Consider the following 20,035-nt stretch of genomic DNA (forward strand, 5'->3'; position numbering starts at 1 on the left):
GAAGTAAGGAGTTGATCCTTACGTCACGGGTTCGAATCACACTGTGGGACGTGGAGACCGGTCCTTCGGATGAGACCGTATAAACCGAGGTCCCGTGTCGCAGTAGGTGCTGGCACGTAAAAGATCCCTCACTGCTCAAGTGCCGAGTATTGGACAAAATTTGCAGCTCTCCACTGGCAAGTGGTGGTGTCTCCATATGAGTGAAAAATTCTCGAGAGGGACGTTAAACAACATACAAAAACCAGGAATAAGGAGTTTTTATCATGCACTAAGTATAAGGTGTATAATTTTTGTGCTTGCTCATGTATTCATTAGACGGATGTAAACCCTACTGGAATATAGCATAGTGGTGGAGAACTCGCTTCGTGGATTAGAGGTCCTGGGTTCGAATCTTGTCCCCGGCGCCATGTCAAACCTAAGACATTAACATAGGTAGTTCCCTCGATAAATCCAGCATAAGAGTTAAATGTCACGGATCTTTTGGATAAGATCTTTTAAATTAAAACAGAGATTGCATGTCATGTTAGGCATTCAGGCAAAAAAGATCCCTCCAAAGCAGAATTGTCTTACTTTTAATGATGAATGTATTCAGATTTTTAACTACTTTGAATAATTAAACCCAAAAAATGACTACGTAAACAAAAGTGACTAATTAAACAGTAACATTACACATAGTTGCCACTTACGATGTAAAGACTATATTTTAGACTTTATCTCTACATAGATGGTAGCCATGGCTACACTTGGAATATATTTTATGTGTTTAAATGCCCAATGTTTACTATAATTGCATCATGTATGGGTTACATGACAAAATTCAATTGCCAATGGCAAAAGAAACAACAACAAAAAACTCACTTTGCATAAATAGGTTATTATAGCAATATCAATCTTAAAGTAAATGCCCTTTTGCAATAATAACACAGCAATGTGGCACAAAATTTGTTGCTTACGTTTAATTTTGATAAAAAATTCCATCTAGTGATAAGATGTGGAGAATAGAATCTACGATCGGTAAAACAGCAAAGTGGCACAGGTTTCATTTTACTAAAAAAATCCATCAAGTGATTAGATATGGAGAATCGAATCTACGAAATTAATTCTTTTAGACCCTGTTAACGCAGAGAGCACAAAAATAGTTCCTATCTTGGTTATGATACCGAAAAGAAAAAATGTTAAATTTTCCTAATGCATGTATCTTAGTAGTATTGTACCGTATGTTATACATGTAGTTTATTAGTTATTATTAGCTTCAGTAAGAGATTGTGTAGGACAAGAACTGAAAGCCAGGTTATTGTTGATACTTTATATATGTATATCAATTTAAAATTTAAAAAACCTGAATATTTAATTTTTTAAAGATTTTTTTTATACATTTTCCCCCATATATTTTCCATAATACATGTATTACATGTAATACATAGCGACGCTCTATATTTAGAGTAAGTTCTGAACTTTTTAAAACGTGGAAATTTAGACCAGACCATTGCCTATAAATTTGCATTCCACTTGTTTAGAGTTTAATCTTACTGAAAAAATATCAAAAGATAAAAACTTGAGGAGAGTTAATTAGAAATTACTTTTCAATATTATTTCCAAAGCAACCCTCGTCGATCAAAGTTATCTTCTTATTTTTCTTGAAATATCCAAATCATAATTGCTTTTATTTTGGAATGTTTAACGAAACAAAGAAATATTAAGAAATTATTGCTTTTTATACTTTTTTTCCAAGGTAACAAGACAGAAAGTTGTTTGTTTTTGTTTGTTTTTGTTTTTTTTTTACTTTTGGACACAGTCATTGCCACTTTTCTGAATTGCTGTGAACATTAATAATGGGACTCTAAACACGTTCATAAATATTATTTTTCAAAATTTAGAGCATGTTGCCATGGTAACCATGTATATTGCAACACATCTTTGCCTCACATGAATTAAAGGTATCCAAAATTACATTGTCCATTTGCATTCAAGGCAGCAAGTTTCTGACTTTTATACACAGTCATTGTCACTTTTCTAAATTGCTGAAAACATTAATAATCTGACTCTGAACATGTTCATACGTGTTATTTTTTTCAAAATTTAGGGCAAGTTGCCATGGTAACCATGTTACATAGCAACAAATATTTGCCTTATGTGAGTTAATAGTTTCAAATCCTTTGATAACACATATAGCATGTTTGAAGAAATTCTGTGACTATGTATTCTCCTGCTCATATATAAAGGTCAAAGTAATTGCAGAGAATGAATCTTTCAAACACTCAATGAAATCAAGTGGTTGTTATGTTCTCAAAATCGTTTCCATGGGAAATCTATATAACAAAAATACTTTTATTAGGTCCATAATACATTTTTAATTTTGCTTAACTGCAATTTTAGGACTAAATTTGAAACATTTTTTACCACTGTACATGAATATCTGCCAAAAATAAGTTTTGCGGCCTTGTTGCTATGGGGAATTTGCTGTTGCCATGGAGATAAATAACTGTACAATAGTCTTTAATTTGCTAAGAAGTCTGATTTATGTTCTATCACTTTAAAATTTATTTCTAGTACTCTAATATAACAATTTATACAATTTTTCTGTGTAACACTGTACAATTATTCACTATTTATCAAAACACCCATTATTGTTGCTAGGCAACGGACACTTATTTTCAAAAACCCCACGTGTTTGAATTCGGATTTCATCAGAGACATTCCTCTACTTTTATGTGAAATACATGCAAAAGCTGAAATTTTTAGATGCAAATTTTAATTTGACCTTGAATATTGCCAAAATCAAGAAAAATGCTGAATCAGCAAAAAATGCAAAACATGTATATCTTCCAAAGTCTATTACAGAACTAACTTTAAATCTGATATCTTCGTGTTGGGTTGTTAAAACACTTAAAATGTTTATCTTCTTTATGCTTGTAAAGAGGACTAATTTAAGTTTATTCATATTTACATTTCATTTCAAGTTTTAAAAGATAAGTGATTTTTTGTCCTACCACATGGAAAAATTGGCCGGTTGCTAGGGAAATTTCTTTGACCAGGTTTCCATAGTAACCATGAACTAAAACATTTTTTATTTTACATACATGGATCATAGTGCAAGAGAAATCTATGCGTGGAAAATCATCAAATTCTTAGAACCTTCATGTATGTCTTTTATACCCATTTTGTCTGATTTTTATATGGACTGGTACTTAAACATCTTGGAAACTCACATTCTGGGAAATATTCTCTTTTATTACATTTATGTTAAACGTATAATTAATCAAAATATAAGCAGTCGTACTAGTTAGATTTTTTCTTAAGACATGTGATTGCCGTAAAATTCCGAGAGACCGTTTTAGTATGAAAATCCTAGATATGACAATTTTTATGAAACTTTGATGTTCTGATAGGGTCACTTGTTTCCTTACTTACATAAATGTTCTACCAAGCCTCTTTCTTTACTCCTCATTAAAATGTTAACAGTACTGAAAGAGAAACTTCAGGAGTGATGTGCAACAATATATTCGGGAAATGGTGTAAATCAGATGTGGATACTTAAAAATTCCAAGGAACTTTTGGAAAATTTGAAATCACAAAATTTTACCAAAATCAACAACATAAAAACTTACGACTTTTCAACTTTATATACAACAATTCCCCATGATAAATTAAAGTCCAGGCTTTTTTATATCACTGACAGCTGCTTTTTCAATAAAAATGGAACTCGTAAATTTACTTTCTGACAAATCTGTTTCATATTTGAATATTTACTAGAAAAAGACGTTAATGGAAGTCTAACAACCAAGCTTTGTGATAAACTTGATGACTTTAACTTTTCAACTTCCCTTACTTATGCAGGAATATACCTTCATCACCTGCATACGGGGTATATATCTCTCAGTTGATTCGATACGCAAAAGCATGCTCTACGTAATGAACACTTTCTAAAACGAGGTAAGTTATTGACAAACAAGTTGATGAAAAAAGAATATCAGCAGTCTCGTTTAAAGTCGTCATTTCGTAAGTTCTATTGTCGATACAATGACCTTGTCAGTAAATACAAATTATCATTACGTCAAATGCTGACTGATGTTTTTCATACTAATTGTTAGGCCATTATTTACACACTGAATTGTCGACGGATTTTTCCGTTATTTCCCGGTCATGACAAGGAGCACACGGCGGGTGTGACCGGTCGGCAGGGGATGCTCACTCCTCCATGGCACCTGATCCCACCTCATGTTTTAGAAGTCCGTGTTTGCTCTGCTCCAAAATTTGTATTGTTTAATGGACTTTTGAGCTTGAATACTATTCGTTATCTCCATATGTTTCATTCCTCTTCCCTCGTACTTGGAATGAGTACGCAAGAGGGTAAGGGACTTAATCATCGCTGTGTGTGTGTGTGTGTGTGTGTGTGTGTGTTGCTCTCATTGTTTTTGAAATGACTTTTAATTCATCAAGGTCTAAGTTCTTAGATGACTGATGATGATACTTAACGAAAAAAGGGAAAAAAGTCTAATTTCCCCATGTGCACAACAACATAGCCTGGTTCCGGCCTACCCATAATGTTCTGCACTGTGCGGAGCATTATGGGTAGGCCGGAACCATGTTACGAAAAGTCTAGAGAAAACAAGTTTGGCGCGGTTTCTGACCTCTCTAAATTTTCCTTGTAATTCCGGGACGCCTCTCTATTTTACATAGTTAAAACTGGCACTTTTGTTGCTTTCAGTTTCAGTGCTATATAGGTATCGAGGACGTTTTGGATTACTGCCTGTTTTACAGTTTTATACGGCAAGTTCAAATCGGCAGACGATTGAAGGGCGTTAATCAATCACTGATTTCTAAAGCTAGATCTCACCTGACACCGGTAGGGAAAGTGTAGATATTGATTAAAATCAAATGTTAAATAAGGCACCTACTGAAATCCAAGATGGCAACTGTCATACCCTCACTCTTGTTATACATTTTATATCGGGGGGGGGGGGGGGGTTAGGTCCGTGGTTATATACAGTAACGTGCTAATTTCAGCGATTTTTTTGGTTTTTATTTTAATGAGTGTATTCAGACAAACATAGAAAACACCTAATACACAAAAATGCATTCTCCTGAAACCAAGCGCTTATGATTTGATTAATGAACAGTACTTTGTTGTCTGAAGATTTTTCCTGGGTAAAAAGGCAAACAACCTACATGTATATGTTAAAAATGAACTATAAATAATTTTAATACGTACACCTCTAAGCTATATAATTTTCTTAAAGTACAAAAAACATTTTTCTTTATTTATAGAGGGTGCTAGTCCTCTGCGTTCATTTGGTTAGCTGTACTTAGTTTCTCTGTTTATTCCGGAATTTGACTTTCTCTCAATACAACCAAGTAGAACTTGAAACTTTACGTTGCGTGGACGACTTCTGGTAGGCCTTCACCCGCCGTCTTGGGTCGAACTAGAGAAGAAAAAACATAAAATTCTTGTATTTTTAAGTAGATACCAGTACACAGGTTAGTTATTTTGAAGAGATATTGAATTATTTCAGCTTATTCAACCGTAAACTATGAACCTGGAATTGGTTTTATGAGTTAATCCAAGTCTTAGTCGAAGTCTCAGTTTCTTTCTTTGTTGTCAATATGGTGTCCAGTTGTCTGCAAGACAAAAGTTCTGAATTTTTCAAGTTATTTGGCCCAAACTTATTGCTCAACCAATCTTACATTTTCCATAGACGTCATTTATGTATATTGTATGGCCATGTTAAGATGGATATTGAACCGAATCAATGACAAGTTTCTGTCATAGGCGCTTGATTTCAGGATGGTGTATTTTGTGTATAATGTGTTTTTTTAATTCTATGTATGTCTAAATACACTGATTATAGTAAAAATCAAAATTCACTGAAATAAGCATTTTTAAAGATATCATATTTCTGTATATAAAAAGACACAAGATTCGCAATTCTCCAACTTGGATTCCAGGAGGTGCCTCGGTTGAATCAGTTCACACTTGATATTATTCAATTTTATGATCGAATAACTCCCTTCTATGTTCTATCCATGTGTGGATCTAGAGGGGGTCGAGGGGTCTGAACCCCCCCCCCCCCCCTGGACTTTGCAGAGTTATTAAAAGTATATACTGAAGCAAATAAAAATGACTTTGGACCCCCCCCCTTGAAAACGTGCACCACACTATCATCACCACCACGAATAGGTTTTTTCACGTTTGGGAAATGGATTTTTTCAGGGGTTTTTTTTTTTGTTTGTTTGTTTTTTTTATAAAAAATCCTCTATCCGTGCTTGCTATCGTCTGCCGATTTGCAATTGCTGTATAAAATATGAGGTAAATCCAATCGTCTTTGTTATCTTAGACTAGCACTGAAACTGAAAGCAACAGAAGTGATGATTTCTGACTGTGTAAAGTATAGAGGTGTATAGAGGGAAAGTCGAGAGAGGTCAGAAGCCATGCCAAACTTGTTCTCTCTAGACTTGCAATTCCGAGACGCCTCTAAACTTTACTTAGTCAGAAATCATTACTGCTGAACCAGTATTTTTTTTCAACTTGATGGGAATGGTTCCCATGCTGATTCAATTAGGAAAAATAGGGTCGAAATAGAAAATTTTGGAAATTTTCCATCAACAAATGATGTTATATTCTTTTATTTTAAACTGGTTAAGTATTGATCTACTTTTTAAATATGATTTAAAGCAAATAAACAACCTATTCATTGCTTTATATATTAATGTCTCTAGACTTGTTCTCACACTATCATGCTTTCAAGTTGTCAATGATTACAAACAGTAGGCTGTCTACAACATGCATCACATCATATTATGACTGATATAAGATGTACAGTGCGGGAGTTAACTTGTGATTTCAATTAAACATTTAACGTGACGTCAAATTTGACTTCAATGATGACAAGCAATACAATCCCGATGTATTTAAAAGAAAATGGTAATAGGCTCGGAATCCCATCCTTGATTATTTGCGCATTTGTATTAAACCCCCTCCCTTCTATCAAAAAGAGAAAAGAAAGATTATCCCTTCAATTTCGTAAATTTCATATACATGTACCATGTACAACATTTTTTATCTGAAAAATATCACATTGTTTTTTTCCATTACAGTTGGCTACATAACATTCAGAATATCGGTCTTTCTTATATATTTTTTTAGTCTCAAAATTGGGAAAATCAATGGTTTTTGGCATTGGGAATTGTAATTGTATTAGGGATGAATGGTATTGTTTATCAGTACCAGTTATCACAAGTTTGACTCTACTCATTATATGTTGTTGACTGTATGTTCTTCAATACCTTTATAACTTGTAAGTTGTAATGAGAAGGCATTAAGAAAATCAAGCATTCCTTTGAAATGAGATTGGAACTTAAAAAGAAAATCAACTATGTAATTTAAATTTGTAAAAGGTGACAAAGAGTTGGGTTCAAATACATTTTTTATATTCAGTATTTCAGCTGTACTCTTCCATCCTATTCAGGCACATAGGAAGCCATTTCAGTTTTGGGGGAACAACCTAATAAAAAAATCTACACAAACTAGAAAAAAACAAACAAAAAACATGACAACAACAAACTAACCAAAAACAAAAAAATGGTTTTGAGGGGGCAGAGCAGCTCTGTTTTCTAATGTATAGTATGTACATGTATATATAATACTGGCAAAATAATTGAGGGGGCACATCTGTAAATTAGCTTTTTCTACAGTAAAACAAGTAATCATGACCATGATGACCATGATAATATTATTTTTTGCTTGATAATACATTCTAAATCAGGCATCTTGCTTTCCCCTCCATTTTAATCAACTTGCCAAGAAAACTTCTGTTTTGTAGGCAGCGCAAACATTTTTTTGTCAGCAATTGATGGATCAATAATCATAATTCATTTATAAATGTATCATATCTTAGTATTGATTTTTGTCCATTAGTTTTGATTGATTATTATTATATCAAGGTTTTATGAGTAGTATATATATATATATTTTTTTTTTGTTTTTTTGTTTTTTTGTTGTTGTATGTGTGGAAACCTCTTTGTTGTACACCAACTAAGAGAGAGAGAACATATTCTTTGATGCAGTATTATTAGTGCTAAGGGCTATTTATGGGGATTATACAGACAGTATCTATAAGGATGTTTTTGGTACCTCTGTGCCTTTATGTGTACTATCTATTAGATGACTTTTCATTCTATTTTCAAACAGATTTGACTTCCTTTACTTAGTAGGTCATAACCACAATAATAGAACATGATCAAGGTAAATATGCAAAGACTACCCAAAAAAAAGGGGGGGGGGGAGAAAATTAATGTAGTAATTAATTATTAACATACATGTAGTGTAAAAAGTCAGTGGTGTAGCTAGACACAAAATGTAATGCATGCTCAAAATGGCAAGGAGTCGGGGGGGGGGGGGGGGCTAAGGCTCCTAGTGGGTCCAGGGCAAAGACCTGATGGGGGCCCAGAGGAAAAGCTCCTGGTTTCTGACGATTTAAACACTCGTAAAATCTTAAAATAAATTGAAGAATGTCTAATTTTTCGTTAGAATAATAATACAAGGCGGCATTAAAAAAGTAGAGAGCGTATTAATTTTTTTTAAATAAAAATTTTAATAGCATTCTTTTAACTTTAAAATAGGGACTTTCGTAGTTTACGGGCGATTATGAACGAAATAATAAAATTTATAGCCCGTATAAAATCTTTCGGCAATGAATTTGCAAAATTTAAGAAAGTTAACAAAAATTGAAAAAAAGAAGTTTGGACATGTATATTCTTGACTCACAAAGTGGACAAATTTTAACTAAATAGGTTACCAAACGTAAATAAATAAAACAGAGAAATTGTCTAGCATATTCTAATTAAAAGTTACACTTTTTTCGGAAGGGGGGGGTGTTAATACTTTTTTAAGCGTCCTGATTCCTTCAACCTTAACATTTAATTGATTAAAAAATGTTTTAAAAATAATCAGTTAACTTCTTGAGGATAGCTGTCTTAACAAATTTCGCACTCGTACTTGAATTTTTTTCCAGGAAATAAAATTGCTTAATAGCAGAGTTGTACATTTACGGATGAATTTGAGAATAGATGTTATTAAATAGTTGCACTAATCAGAAGAGTATTGGATATTATTGATTATGATATATAGACTGACATAAACTACATAATTAAAAAGTGTATATCACTGGGAAGGAGATATAAACTTATCGTGTGTTGCTATTTTTTAAATCAATTTTTAAATGTAATACCGGTATGAGAAACTAGTTAATTCAAGTATATGGGTATAAACAGTTCCAGATTAAACGTAACATTTTTAAAATATAACTTCAACAGTACTTATACTTTTATTACTTTCATCATTTTCAATATTTTAATTTTTTTTCTCTTATTATTTATTGCGAAAATGACGTGCACGCACAAACATACATGGTAGCTACGCCACTGAAAGTGTTGAAGTTTATGGAGGGGGGGGGGGTCAAAATCGAATGGAGGTGAAACGTAGGATTGTACAAACAAAAAATAGCAATAAAAATAAAATGTTAAAGTGTAAGTGGTATTCTTAGAAAATTGTTAAATGATGAAGATTTTTGTTTACTAAGATGACAGTTTGTGTCGTGATCCGCCACCTGGACACATCCTGTATCGGAACAACTGCCAAACATGTACCTGTTTAAGTATATATCTTCCTTGCGGTTGACATTAAGTAATATTAAAACAGATGTTCATGTCAGTGTCCGCATGTGCAGTATATGCATTTAAGTACAGTCGGAGCGCAGGCCCCGCCCACTGACGAAAGTACACCAGACAGGCATCTGTCTTATTTAGCGCAGACAGGAAAATGTTAAAACTTGCCCACAAAATATATCCCTCTATTAATCAGATCTAAAGGTATTTTCCTCCTTTCTCGTGCTGTATAGACGTAGCTAGTATAATACATCGCTGTGTGATGATTAGCGATTGATTAAGATATATTGAGATTGATTGACGCGTCTTTCATTGGTCCGATTACAACCGGCGAGTTTCCCTCGAGGCAGACAGCCGAGTGATTAGACGTTAAATATGTGGACAATGAAACGTGTACACGTCAAGAAAAAAATAATATGCCGAGAATTTTTGTAGACCAGAAAAAATGAAACTGTCCCTGTTTTGTTAGCATAGTCCTACAGCGGTCTAGAGAAACTGACTGTGTTTATTTTTTTATTTCCTCAGGTGTGCTAAAAAAAGTATACCACACCTGTCTGGTGGAATTTGTGAGGCCCAGGACGGGAGACGGAAACTTTTATATCACCGATGGATCCATCGGTGGTGGAGAGTCTTCAGGCTCTGGAGCGGACGGCGGCTTGGGTGAACCAAGTGGCCCAGATGCGACAAATGGTAAGCATGCGCATACTACAGGCACTGAGCAGTCCCAATAATTGACACGTTTTTTTTTTTTATTTTCAGCCTACCTTACCTGATTACATAGTAATCAGTCAGATTGCAGTACAAATTCATGAATAATACGTTGTTTTTCTTCTTTTTTGTTTTGTTTTTTTTTCTTTGATATTGCTTATTTTTATACTGTATCAAACTTTGAGTAAAATGATTTCATAGTGACACGAAAAATTTAAGAATTAAGAAATCTTGTTCATTTATTCACTTAAGTAGACAGGATACATACTCTGATCCCTGGTACACATCTTATCCATAGATTTTAGTCTGCTATCTAATTTTTGAAAGAAGTAATTGAATATGAAAACAATAGTTTTCATTATGTTGTAATGCATATGATACCATGTATTAGTAATGATTATGATTTTTTAATATAGTATATAGTGTCATTTCCCTTGTAGCATGTATTAGTCAGACAAACAAACATCCTCTAAGGAATGTGTTGTCAACACCCCAGTGTAGGATCTACTAGGGAATTAAGATCATTTTAATTCTGCAAAAATAACATAAATAAAGCTGAAATCTTTTGAGGTACATGTATGAATTGTATAATCTTCTTGAAAATGTGATATTTAATAGATATAATTCATCATTATGTAGAACTAAAAGGTACTCTTTAAATATGCATATGTTATGAATTTTTATGTGGTACCCCCATTCAAACACACACACACCCTTTCCCATTGCATAATTTACCAACCAAACATGTGATCTTGACTTGAGAAGGTAAAATAAGTTTAGTTTATAAAGATATGTAGAATAGCATGCCATGCATTAATCAAATTGATTGATGTAGATTGGATGTTTTTCAGGTATCTACATGAAGTAAAGGGCCTTGTTTTGCCACATTATTACTTTTTTCTCTTTTTTCATTTTGAATTTGAATTGCTTGTGCAAAAGTACACGTCAGTATATTATCACGAGTCAGACATGAAAACGTGTACATGTAACAGAAGAGATGAAAAAAGTAATGTGTATGATTTTTTTTCTTTTCCATGCTACATATTTATTTTTCTATTGCATGTGAAGTCGATTTCAAAACAGTGTTCACTTCAATCAACATAAACAATGCACATCTGATTTTCTTTGCAGACTAACTTCCAGGATATGAAAGAGGACTCCACAGGGGACAGTAATCCGGACAGAGATGCCTGCAGTGACAAGGATTATGATGATATTCCGGACAGTTACGAGGGCTTCCAGACAATGGAACCATTTGGATCAAGCGATTCTAGTCGTCAAGCTGATGCTGGCTCGTCTAGTACAATGGTAAGAGTTCAATAAAGATGTATTGAAAACTTTTTAATGTAAAGATTTGATCTGTGAGGATGACCAACTTTGATGCAGGCCTGAAATAAATACATGTATCAGATTCCAATCATCATTAGAAAAACTAAATTATTTAATTATTTTAAGAATTCAGTCAAAAATTTTGATACAGTGAGATCAAAAAAATAAATCAATTTTTGATAATTTGTAAGGATTTTGTGGACATTCCTGCCACAGTCCAGGAATTCAAGGCATCCCTGGAGAGTTCCGGAATCTCCCAGAGGTTTGCAGCCAAGTTCATCATGGAGTCCACCAGTCAGGGAAACCTGAGCTTCCTCCTAGAGAAGGGCAAATCTAAACACTGGTCAGAACTTAGTGGGAGGGGGCGTCTACCTTATATACGCATGAGGAGGTGGTTAGACAGCCCAGAGGAACAGAGGATTACTCTGAATCAACTTAGCATGACTAAAGGTAGGATGAGTTCACAGGGTCAGCTTAGCATGACAAAAGGTAGGACAAGTTCACAATTAGTCTTCCTCATTTAATTCTGGGTCAGCTTAGCATGATTAAAGGTAGAATGATGTCACATGTAGTCTTCCTCATTTTATTCTAGATCATGAAGGCAGGCAAACATTTTCACACCTAGGTATCTCAGACCTTGAAAAAAACTTAACATATTTGACATTTCAAGATATTGATGTAAATGAGATTTTAGGCTTACCAACATATATCCTTGATATTCAAAAATTTATAGTGTTGAATGAGTTACCAAAGTTCAACTATACTGAAAGTTTCTGGTAATTGTTCATCTGCTAGCATATCATATATAAATTTTTATGCCACTTAAATTATCTTATTTTAAACTTTTTTCAGAGTTCAAGAAAACAGGTCCAAAGGATGGGAGTGGAAGAAGAGGGAAATTTACCCTGTTCCAACTGATGGTGCTCTGTCGATTCTTCGAGGAGGATCAAAACCCTTCCCTCAACACACGAATGCTTCTGGCTGAGAAACTCCTCGTGTCCTTAGAACGCATCACAATATGGTTTCAAAACCAACGAGCTCGCGGATTTCCCGCTAAGCGTGTGCTTTGTCTGATGAGTGTCGATCGACAGAATGCCGAGAGTGAGAAAGCCGAATTTGGACGGAAATATAAGAACATTCAAGACGACATCCAGAAGCGGACCCAGGCCTTAACTGGTGCTCTACAAACAATGGGTGGACAAAGTCCTGATATTCCAAACTCTGTGAATAGAATCAATGATGCATTAAACACAAGTTCAGTAAATGGAATGACAGAACATCCACAAAGTATTCCTGGACCTGTAAGCAACAAGGATTTATTAGGTCCTGGGTCTATACGATCCCTGCCAGCCTCTTTACCTATGAATCAGAGATTCAAACCCTATGACATGCCTCCAGGGTGGAGAGGTGGTGAAAGATACAGTAATTTCACAAATTATCTGCTGCATCAGTCCTCTAGTTCAGTAAATAGCAATGTACACATTGCTGATCCATATCAGCAGAGTCCATCAAATGCCAGCATAAAGAAGGAGATTGGAGAGATGGGAAACTCTATGTCCTCAGGAACATGTTCCTCGGAGAAAGAAATGATCAATTCAGACCCCAGGCCAACATTTCTTGTGCAGAATATGGTCAATTCTACTGTTTTCAGTAGGCCAAGTACACAGGGTGCATATCCTTTACAGAAAAATGGAGTAAATAACACAGTTGAGAAAAAAGATACACAGATTCCATCTTCAGCTGTTCAGAAAATGTCTGAAATGGTGGAAACGGCTTCTGACTATAGTAAACACAGAGGTGGAAATTCCAATTTCTTGAATTGCCAGAATAAGTCTGATGAACTAGAATCTTTGAAGTGGAGTGTTAAAGTGGAGCCAGGATCCGAGGTGACAGATGACAGCCTGGCCATGTCCTCCAAATACAAGGCCTCCACACTGCAACAAGGTGGCACTAACCTCATTCTAGGAGGAAGTGATGTCACTGATCATGTGATGGACTTGGTATATGTCAAGACTGAAAATGTCGAGAATGGTGATGTGAGGGACATGGGCAGTACCCCAGTCAAGACCAATCAGCTGGGGTGCCCAGGGGGAAATGTAATCTGTGGATTGACACAATAAAACATGTTATGTGTAAGCCCAGCTGATGCTTAATGGTGTTTGACCTGCTATAGTAATTTAAAAGGAAGTTGAGAACTGGGAAAATTATAGTGAAAAGAGAGAGTGATTTTGTGTTGTTTTGATAGACGTTCAAATTATTTATGAAAAAGCATAGATTTTAGAGACCATTAAGTTTTTGAAAGTCTTTTTTTTTAAATGTACATACATGTATGTACATGATATGTTTATGGATGTTATTTTTTAGCAGATAAACTAGCATATGAAGTTCTGTCACTGTTTGATACATATTTCTGAAAAACCATTTCATGCTATCTGCATCGTAAAATGTTTCCATAGAAAATAAAATAAAAGAATTAAAACATGAATAAAATTATCCAGAAATATGAATTTTTCCCACTTTGCTACATGATGATAATTTTGGATACATTTTTAGAATAAATTGACACATGTACATGCAACATTATTGGGGATGAAATTTATGTGCATATATTACTGGAACTGAAAATACAAATACTTTTTGAACCATCTATCATCCTTTTTTAATTTAAATGTTTTTGCAGTCATTTATATCCATTTTTCGTATATACTATCTACTACAAATCTGAATGTTGTTGACAATTAAGATTGAACGTCAGGGTCTAGGTGGAAAAGATGAAATGAAATGCAGGTTCTTTAACATGTGAAAAAATTGTGCACAGCTGTTTGTATTTTTACAATGTGATTAATATAATTTTCCATGTATCTGGGTTTTTTTTTTTTTGTTTTGTTATGTTTTGTACAGTATAAGGCATAATTACTAATTTGTTGTGTGTAATTGTGCTGAAATAATATGTATTTATTTTGAATTATAAATATGTATATATAATGGTTGTGTAACTTATTGTGAGTGTCAATTTCACAGGTCTTCATTCAAGTTTGACTTATCTTTGAGCTTACAAAGATTATTGGGGAATAAGTGTATAAAAATGCTTATATAAATTGATTTTTAATTTTTTACAGTCTTGTATGCAATCTTTTTTTTCCTCCATATACCATGGTAGTTTAAAATTATGTGAAACAACTTTTCTGTGAAAAAAAAAATAATATGCAGAAATCATTCATTTGGTTAAAAATAATGTAAAATACACTAGTAGTTTGTGTGCTAAGATTTTTTTCTCAGCTTATTTGCCAATCTTCTTTATATAACATGTACACACTAGTCAAAATTCCCAACTTACAATAACACTTTTTGGAGGGGTTTTCCCACTTTGTTTTATTAAATATACTTTAACTTTCACCACACAGGCTGTTTCAGATTTGTGGGCATTAAAACAGTCATTTAATTAAATGTTGTCCATGCACATGAGCTAAAACTAAATAAAAAAACGGGGGGGGGGGGGGGGGGGGGGGGGGGGTCCAATTCAAACAAATAACCAGTTCACATTTGAGAACAAATTGTTTTTCTACTGGCCAGACATCTTTACATGAACACCATGAAATTTTTTTTGCTTCTGCAATGATTTGTGGGATTATAGTATTTTTCACTTTTTTAAAATGGGAGAAGTACAAAGTGGCAAGTTAGGAAATTTGACAAGCATACTTTAATTTTATTACCTTAGCTCACAAAGTTAAAACTTTTCAGGGCTATTTCTGACAAACAATTATTATCATTTTTTATTTATCAAAATATTTTTTGTGTGAAAAATAATGATAAATCAATGTGGGTTAGATAGGGAAGAAAAAAAAACAGTGCAACCCAAAATGTGTTATAACTACAGTACATGTAGTAAGAAAATCAGAAGATTGATTATCACAACCTTACTATTAAATATTCACTGATTGAGAGTTGTGCCTTGATTTCAATTTTATATGAATTCTATACTTCACAGCACAGAATTTTTGTAGTCTTGTACAAATAATGGATCCTAAACATTTTAAAGAAATATGCATAGATTTCAAATATGCCTGGATGTGCTGGCATTTTCAAGAAAAATCACTTTTTGGGAGGAGATTCTATGAAGGATCTGTTGTAAATTTTTAATTCTATTTATAGATGTGAAAACCACCTAATATATACACCACATTTTTGTTTTCCATTTCTTTTGGGCATGCAGGATTATTTTTCAAAATAATTTTTGCTGATATTAAGTCAATGTTTTTTGTTGTCTTTAATTTGTTTACAAGGTGCATGAATAAAGTGCTCTAATTTTGTTCAAGACTTGACAGCATAAAATCTATGTAATGTTATGGCCAGTGTCTGCAAATTCTACTATGAACACAACCTGATTATATTCATATGTACTGAGGGACCAAAAAATATTTCTAGCAGATGGTCTTCAAGTTGTCTAAGGCATAACTTTATAGGAAAAAAATTACTTGTTAATTTTATTCATGTCAAACTTTTTGATAGTCATGAACTTAAGAAAAAGTAAATATTTTATGTCATACATGTGTAGTTTGTCAAATATACATTGCATAAGAACATTTGTAACTTTTGCATGAATTCAAACACCTGCAGATTGATGCCATAGGGGAAATGATCAAATTGGACTCCTGTAAATTTAAACCCTTATTCATTAAATTTGGTATGAATGGATTTTTAATAGTTTTTAATTGAAAAAAGAATAGTCTTATGTCTGTATACATTCATTATGCATCAAGATTCATAATAGTCTTTCATTTACTGTACACCAACGTTTATTTGCATGAGGAAAATATCTTTGAGTTTTGCCAATTTTTTTTTCACTTTCGTCAGTATTTCTATCATACTACTTATTTCAATATGTGATTCTATAGAACATTTCCTCAGTCGTGAAAATTAGTCATTGCAGATAGATTTCAAGCTGATATATCCAGAATAAAACTTGCTGCAAATAATAGTTGGTTTATGGTAATTTTCAACATTTAGTGAAAGCTAGAAGAATCATGAACTCTGAAGTAAATTGACTAAAAATAGCGGTTTCTAGAACTTTTTTGCACATTTTTATTAAATTTAGAAAAATGCTGAACATTGATTAAGTTAACAGATTATGTGATAACTTTTTTTTATTTATAAACTTTGCATACGATACCCTTATTGTGAAGAATTTATCTTGTATGTGTACCTACATGTAGAAAAGACCCTGCAGAATGAGAACTTGGAAGCTCCAATAGTGTGCAAACAACTCTGATGTGCTACAGGGACTTTTCTTTGCTGCTGGTCTACAGTTTTTATGCCAGTTTTGTTTTGTAGATTTGTCTGATTATTCTTATGATTCTATTAAATAAAATTAATGAAATCAAGAATAGCGATTAAGACTCTTGTTTTCACTTTGTAGTCTGTATGACTATCAGCTACTAAGCTTGGTTATGGTCTCAAAATCAGCATAGTCGGTAAACTTGTTTTCTCCAGACACCAATTGTTCAATAGAAATTTGTCAAATTAGACAAAATTCCATATTGGACAATATTTTAAATAGAAAAAAAAAAATGAAAGGGATTAAAAGTTCCTATCAAAACAAGGGGGAGGGGATTCCTTGACAAGAAGAAAAAAGGTCATCGTTCAGATATTTTAAGGGAACACAAGCATAAAGAACATATGTTTTCTATAGTATACTATATATCAACAAAATTATATGGGGGAGTGGCTACCATAATCCGAATAAGACAAGTTTAACAAGTCTGATGTCGGAACAAATTTTCATTCTGAGGTACAAAGGAGACTTGCACACTGACCAATCGGCTCAATGAGTTGAAATGCATTATGGGTTACTACAAGAATACTGAAATTTTATGCTAATTTTTCTACTTCTGGGAAGCACATCATATTTTTTTCCATGCATTTTCACTGGTTAAAAATACATGCATGTACATTTAATATTATCTACTATTTCAATGCCAAAATATAAAGGTAGAATTCTAGTTTTCTTCATTCTGTTGTCTAAGGTGACTTAAGGACAATTATTACATTGCTTATTAGCTCTTCTGAGTTTATACTAAAACTAGGGTTGTGACCCTTAAACAAGGGGAGATAATTCGGAAAATAGAAACAAAAGTACTGGTTGCTAAAAATTCTTCTCAAGAACCTCTGGGCAGATTATCACCAAACTCAAACAAAAGGATGAGGGCATGTTGTAGATTAAAAATTGTACAAGGCATCACCCTGGGGCAAAGGGCGTGGTCTCAAGGTCACTTCAAAGTTGACCAAAAATTACATTTTATTAAAATGTTGATATTTTGCTTACTATAAGAACTAGGATCATCAAATCTTGTCAGTTGATGCATCTAAGGACCTCATATCATGTCGACTCAAAAGTAGGTCACGGTGACCTACTTTTTAAATTTTGCGGCCATTCTTTTTCAAAATGATTAAGAGGCATATTTTGAACAATTTAAGGCCTATGATCATCAAACTTTGTCAATTGATGTATCTTGGGTCCTCAGAGTATTTCAACTAAAAAGTAGGTCACCTTGACCTACTTTTTGAATTTTATGGCTAATCTCTTTCAAAACAATTACAGTCATTAATTCGAATACTGAGAGGTTTAGAGCATTAAATCTTGCACAATGATGCATCTTTGGGCCATAAAATGTATTTATTAAAAAGTAGGTCACAGTGACCTACTTTTTGAACTTTGTTTTTGTAAGTTTGCAGGCCTTCGATTTCAAAGCATTTTTGAGGCATAATTTGGACATTTTAAGGCCTACGATCATAAAACTTTGTAAGTGTATGCATCTTGGGTCCTCCAAAAATGTCAACTGAAAAGTAGATCATCATTACCTACTTTTGAAATTTTATGGCTATATTTAAATATTTAGGGTATGATTTGGCTTAGAATCATCAAAATTTGTCAGTTGATGTATCTTTGGTCCTCAGAGTAGGTCCTGAAAAGTAGGTCACCTTGACCTACTTTACAATTTATATGACTATAATTAAATATATCGGGTACTAATTGGCTTAGAATCATCAAATTTTGTAAGTTGATGCATCTTGGGTCTTCGGAGTAGGCCGACTGAAAAGTAGGTCACGGTGACCTACTTTTGAAAATTTATGTCTTTAATTAAATACTTCAGGTTCTAATTGGCCTAGCATCATCAAGCTTTGTCAGTTGATGTATCTTGGGTCTACAGAGTAGGTCGACTGAAAAGTAGGTCACGGTGACCTACTTTTGAAAATTTATGGCTTTAATTAAATATTTCAGGTTCTAATTGGCTTAAAATCATCAAACTTTGTCAGTTGATGTATCTTGGGTCTACGGAGTAGGTCGACTGAAAAGTAGGTCACAGTGACCTATTTTTGAAAATTTATGGCTTTAATTAAATATTTCAGGTTCTAATTGGCTTAAAATCATCAAACTTTGTCAGTTGATGTATCTTAAGTCCTTGGTGTAGGTTGACTGATCAGTAGGTCACCCTGACCTACTTTCATTTTAAATGACTATAATTAAATATATTGGGTACTAATTGGCTTAGAATCCTCAAACTTTGTCAGTTGATGCATCTTGGGTCTATGGAGTAGGTTGACTGAAAAGTAGGTCATGGTGACCTACTTTTGAAAATTTGTCTTTAATTAAAATATTTCAGGTTCTAATTGGCTTAGAATCATCAAACCTTGTCAGTTGATGCATCTTGGGTCTTCAGAGTACAACAACGGAAAAGTAGGTCACCGCCTTCTTTTGAAAATTTATGGCTTTAATTAAATATTTCAGGTACTAATTGGCTTAGAATCATCAAACTTTGTCAGTTGATGCATCTTGGGTCCTCGGAGTATGACAACTAAAAATTAGGTCACCATGATCTACTTTGAAATTTTATAACTATATTTAATATTTTTGGGTACTATTTGGTTTAGAATCATCAAACTTTGTCAATTGATGCATCTTGGGTCCTCGGAGTACATCTACTGAAAAGTAGGTCACTGTGACCTACTTTTCAATTTATATGGCTTTAATGAAATATTTCGGGTACTAATTAGCTTAGAATTACCAGACTTTGTCAGTTGGTGCATCTTGGGTGCTCAAAGTATGTCATCTGAAAAGTAGCTCACTGTGACCTACTTTGAAATTTTATGGTTAGAGTTTTTAAATATTTTTGGGATTAGTTGGCTTAGAATCATCAAACTTAGTTGATGCATCTTGGGTCCTCAGAGAACAAGTGATAAATAGGTCACCATGACCTACTCTCATGTACTAATTGGCTTAGAATAATCTTGGGTTCTCAGAGTGTTTCATCTTAAATGTAGGTCATGATGACCTACC

At 33.6% G+C, this 20,035-nt stretch overlaps 1 protein-coding gene across 1 annotated transcript; it reads left to right on the plus strand.

The window, feature by feature from the left end:
- The first annotated feature begins 5,382 nt into the window (after positions 1-5,382).
- Positions 5,383-15,179, plus strand: LOC133188518 (uncharacterized). The gene is made up of 5 exons (XM_061323986.1): positions 5,383-5,478; positions 10,189-10,353; positions 11,503-11,679; positions 11,892-12,150; positions 12,553-15,179. The coding sequence occupies exons 2-5, from the start codon at positions 10,270-10,272 to the stop codon at positions 13,818-13,820; spliced, it is 1,788 nt and encodes a 595-aa protein (XP_061179970.1). The 5' UTR covers positions 5,383-5,478; positions 10,189-10,269; the 3' UTR covers positions 13,821-15,179.
- The last annotated feature ends 4,856 nt before the right edge of the window (positions 15,180-20,035 follow it).

The sequence above is a fragment of the Saccostrea echinata genome, unplaced genomic scaffold (assembly GCF_033153115.1).
Source record: "Saccostrea echinata isolate AGI-Se365-2 ecotype Australia unplaced genomic scaffold, CSIRO_AGI_Sech_v1 ptg000016l, whole genome shotgun sequence".
NCBI lineage: Eukaryota > Metazoa > Mollusca > Bivalvia > Ostreida > Ostreidae > Saccostrea > Saccostrea echinata.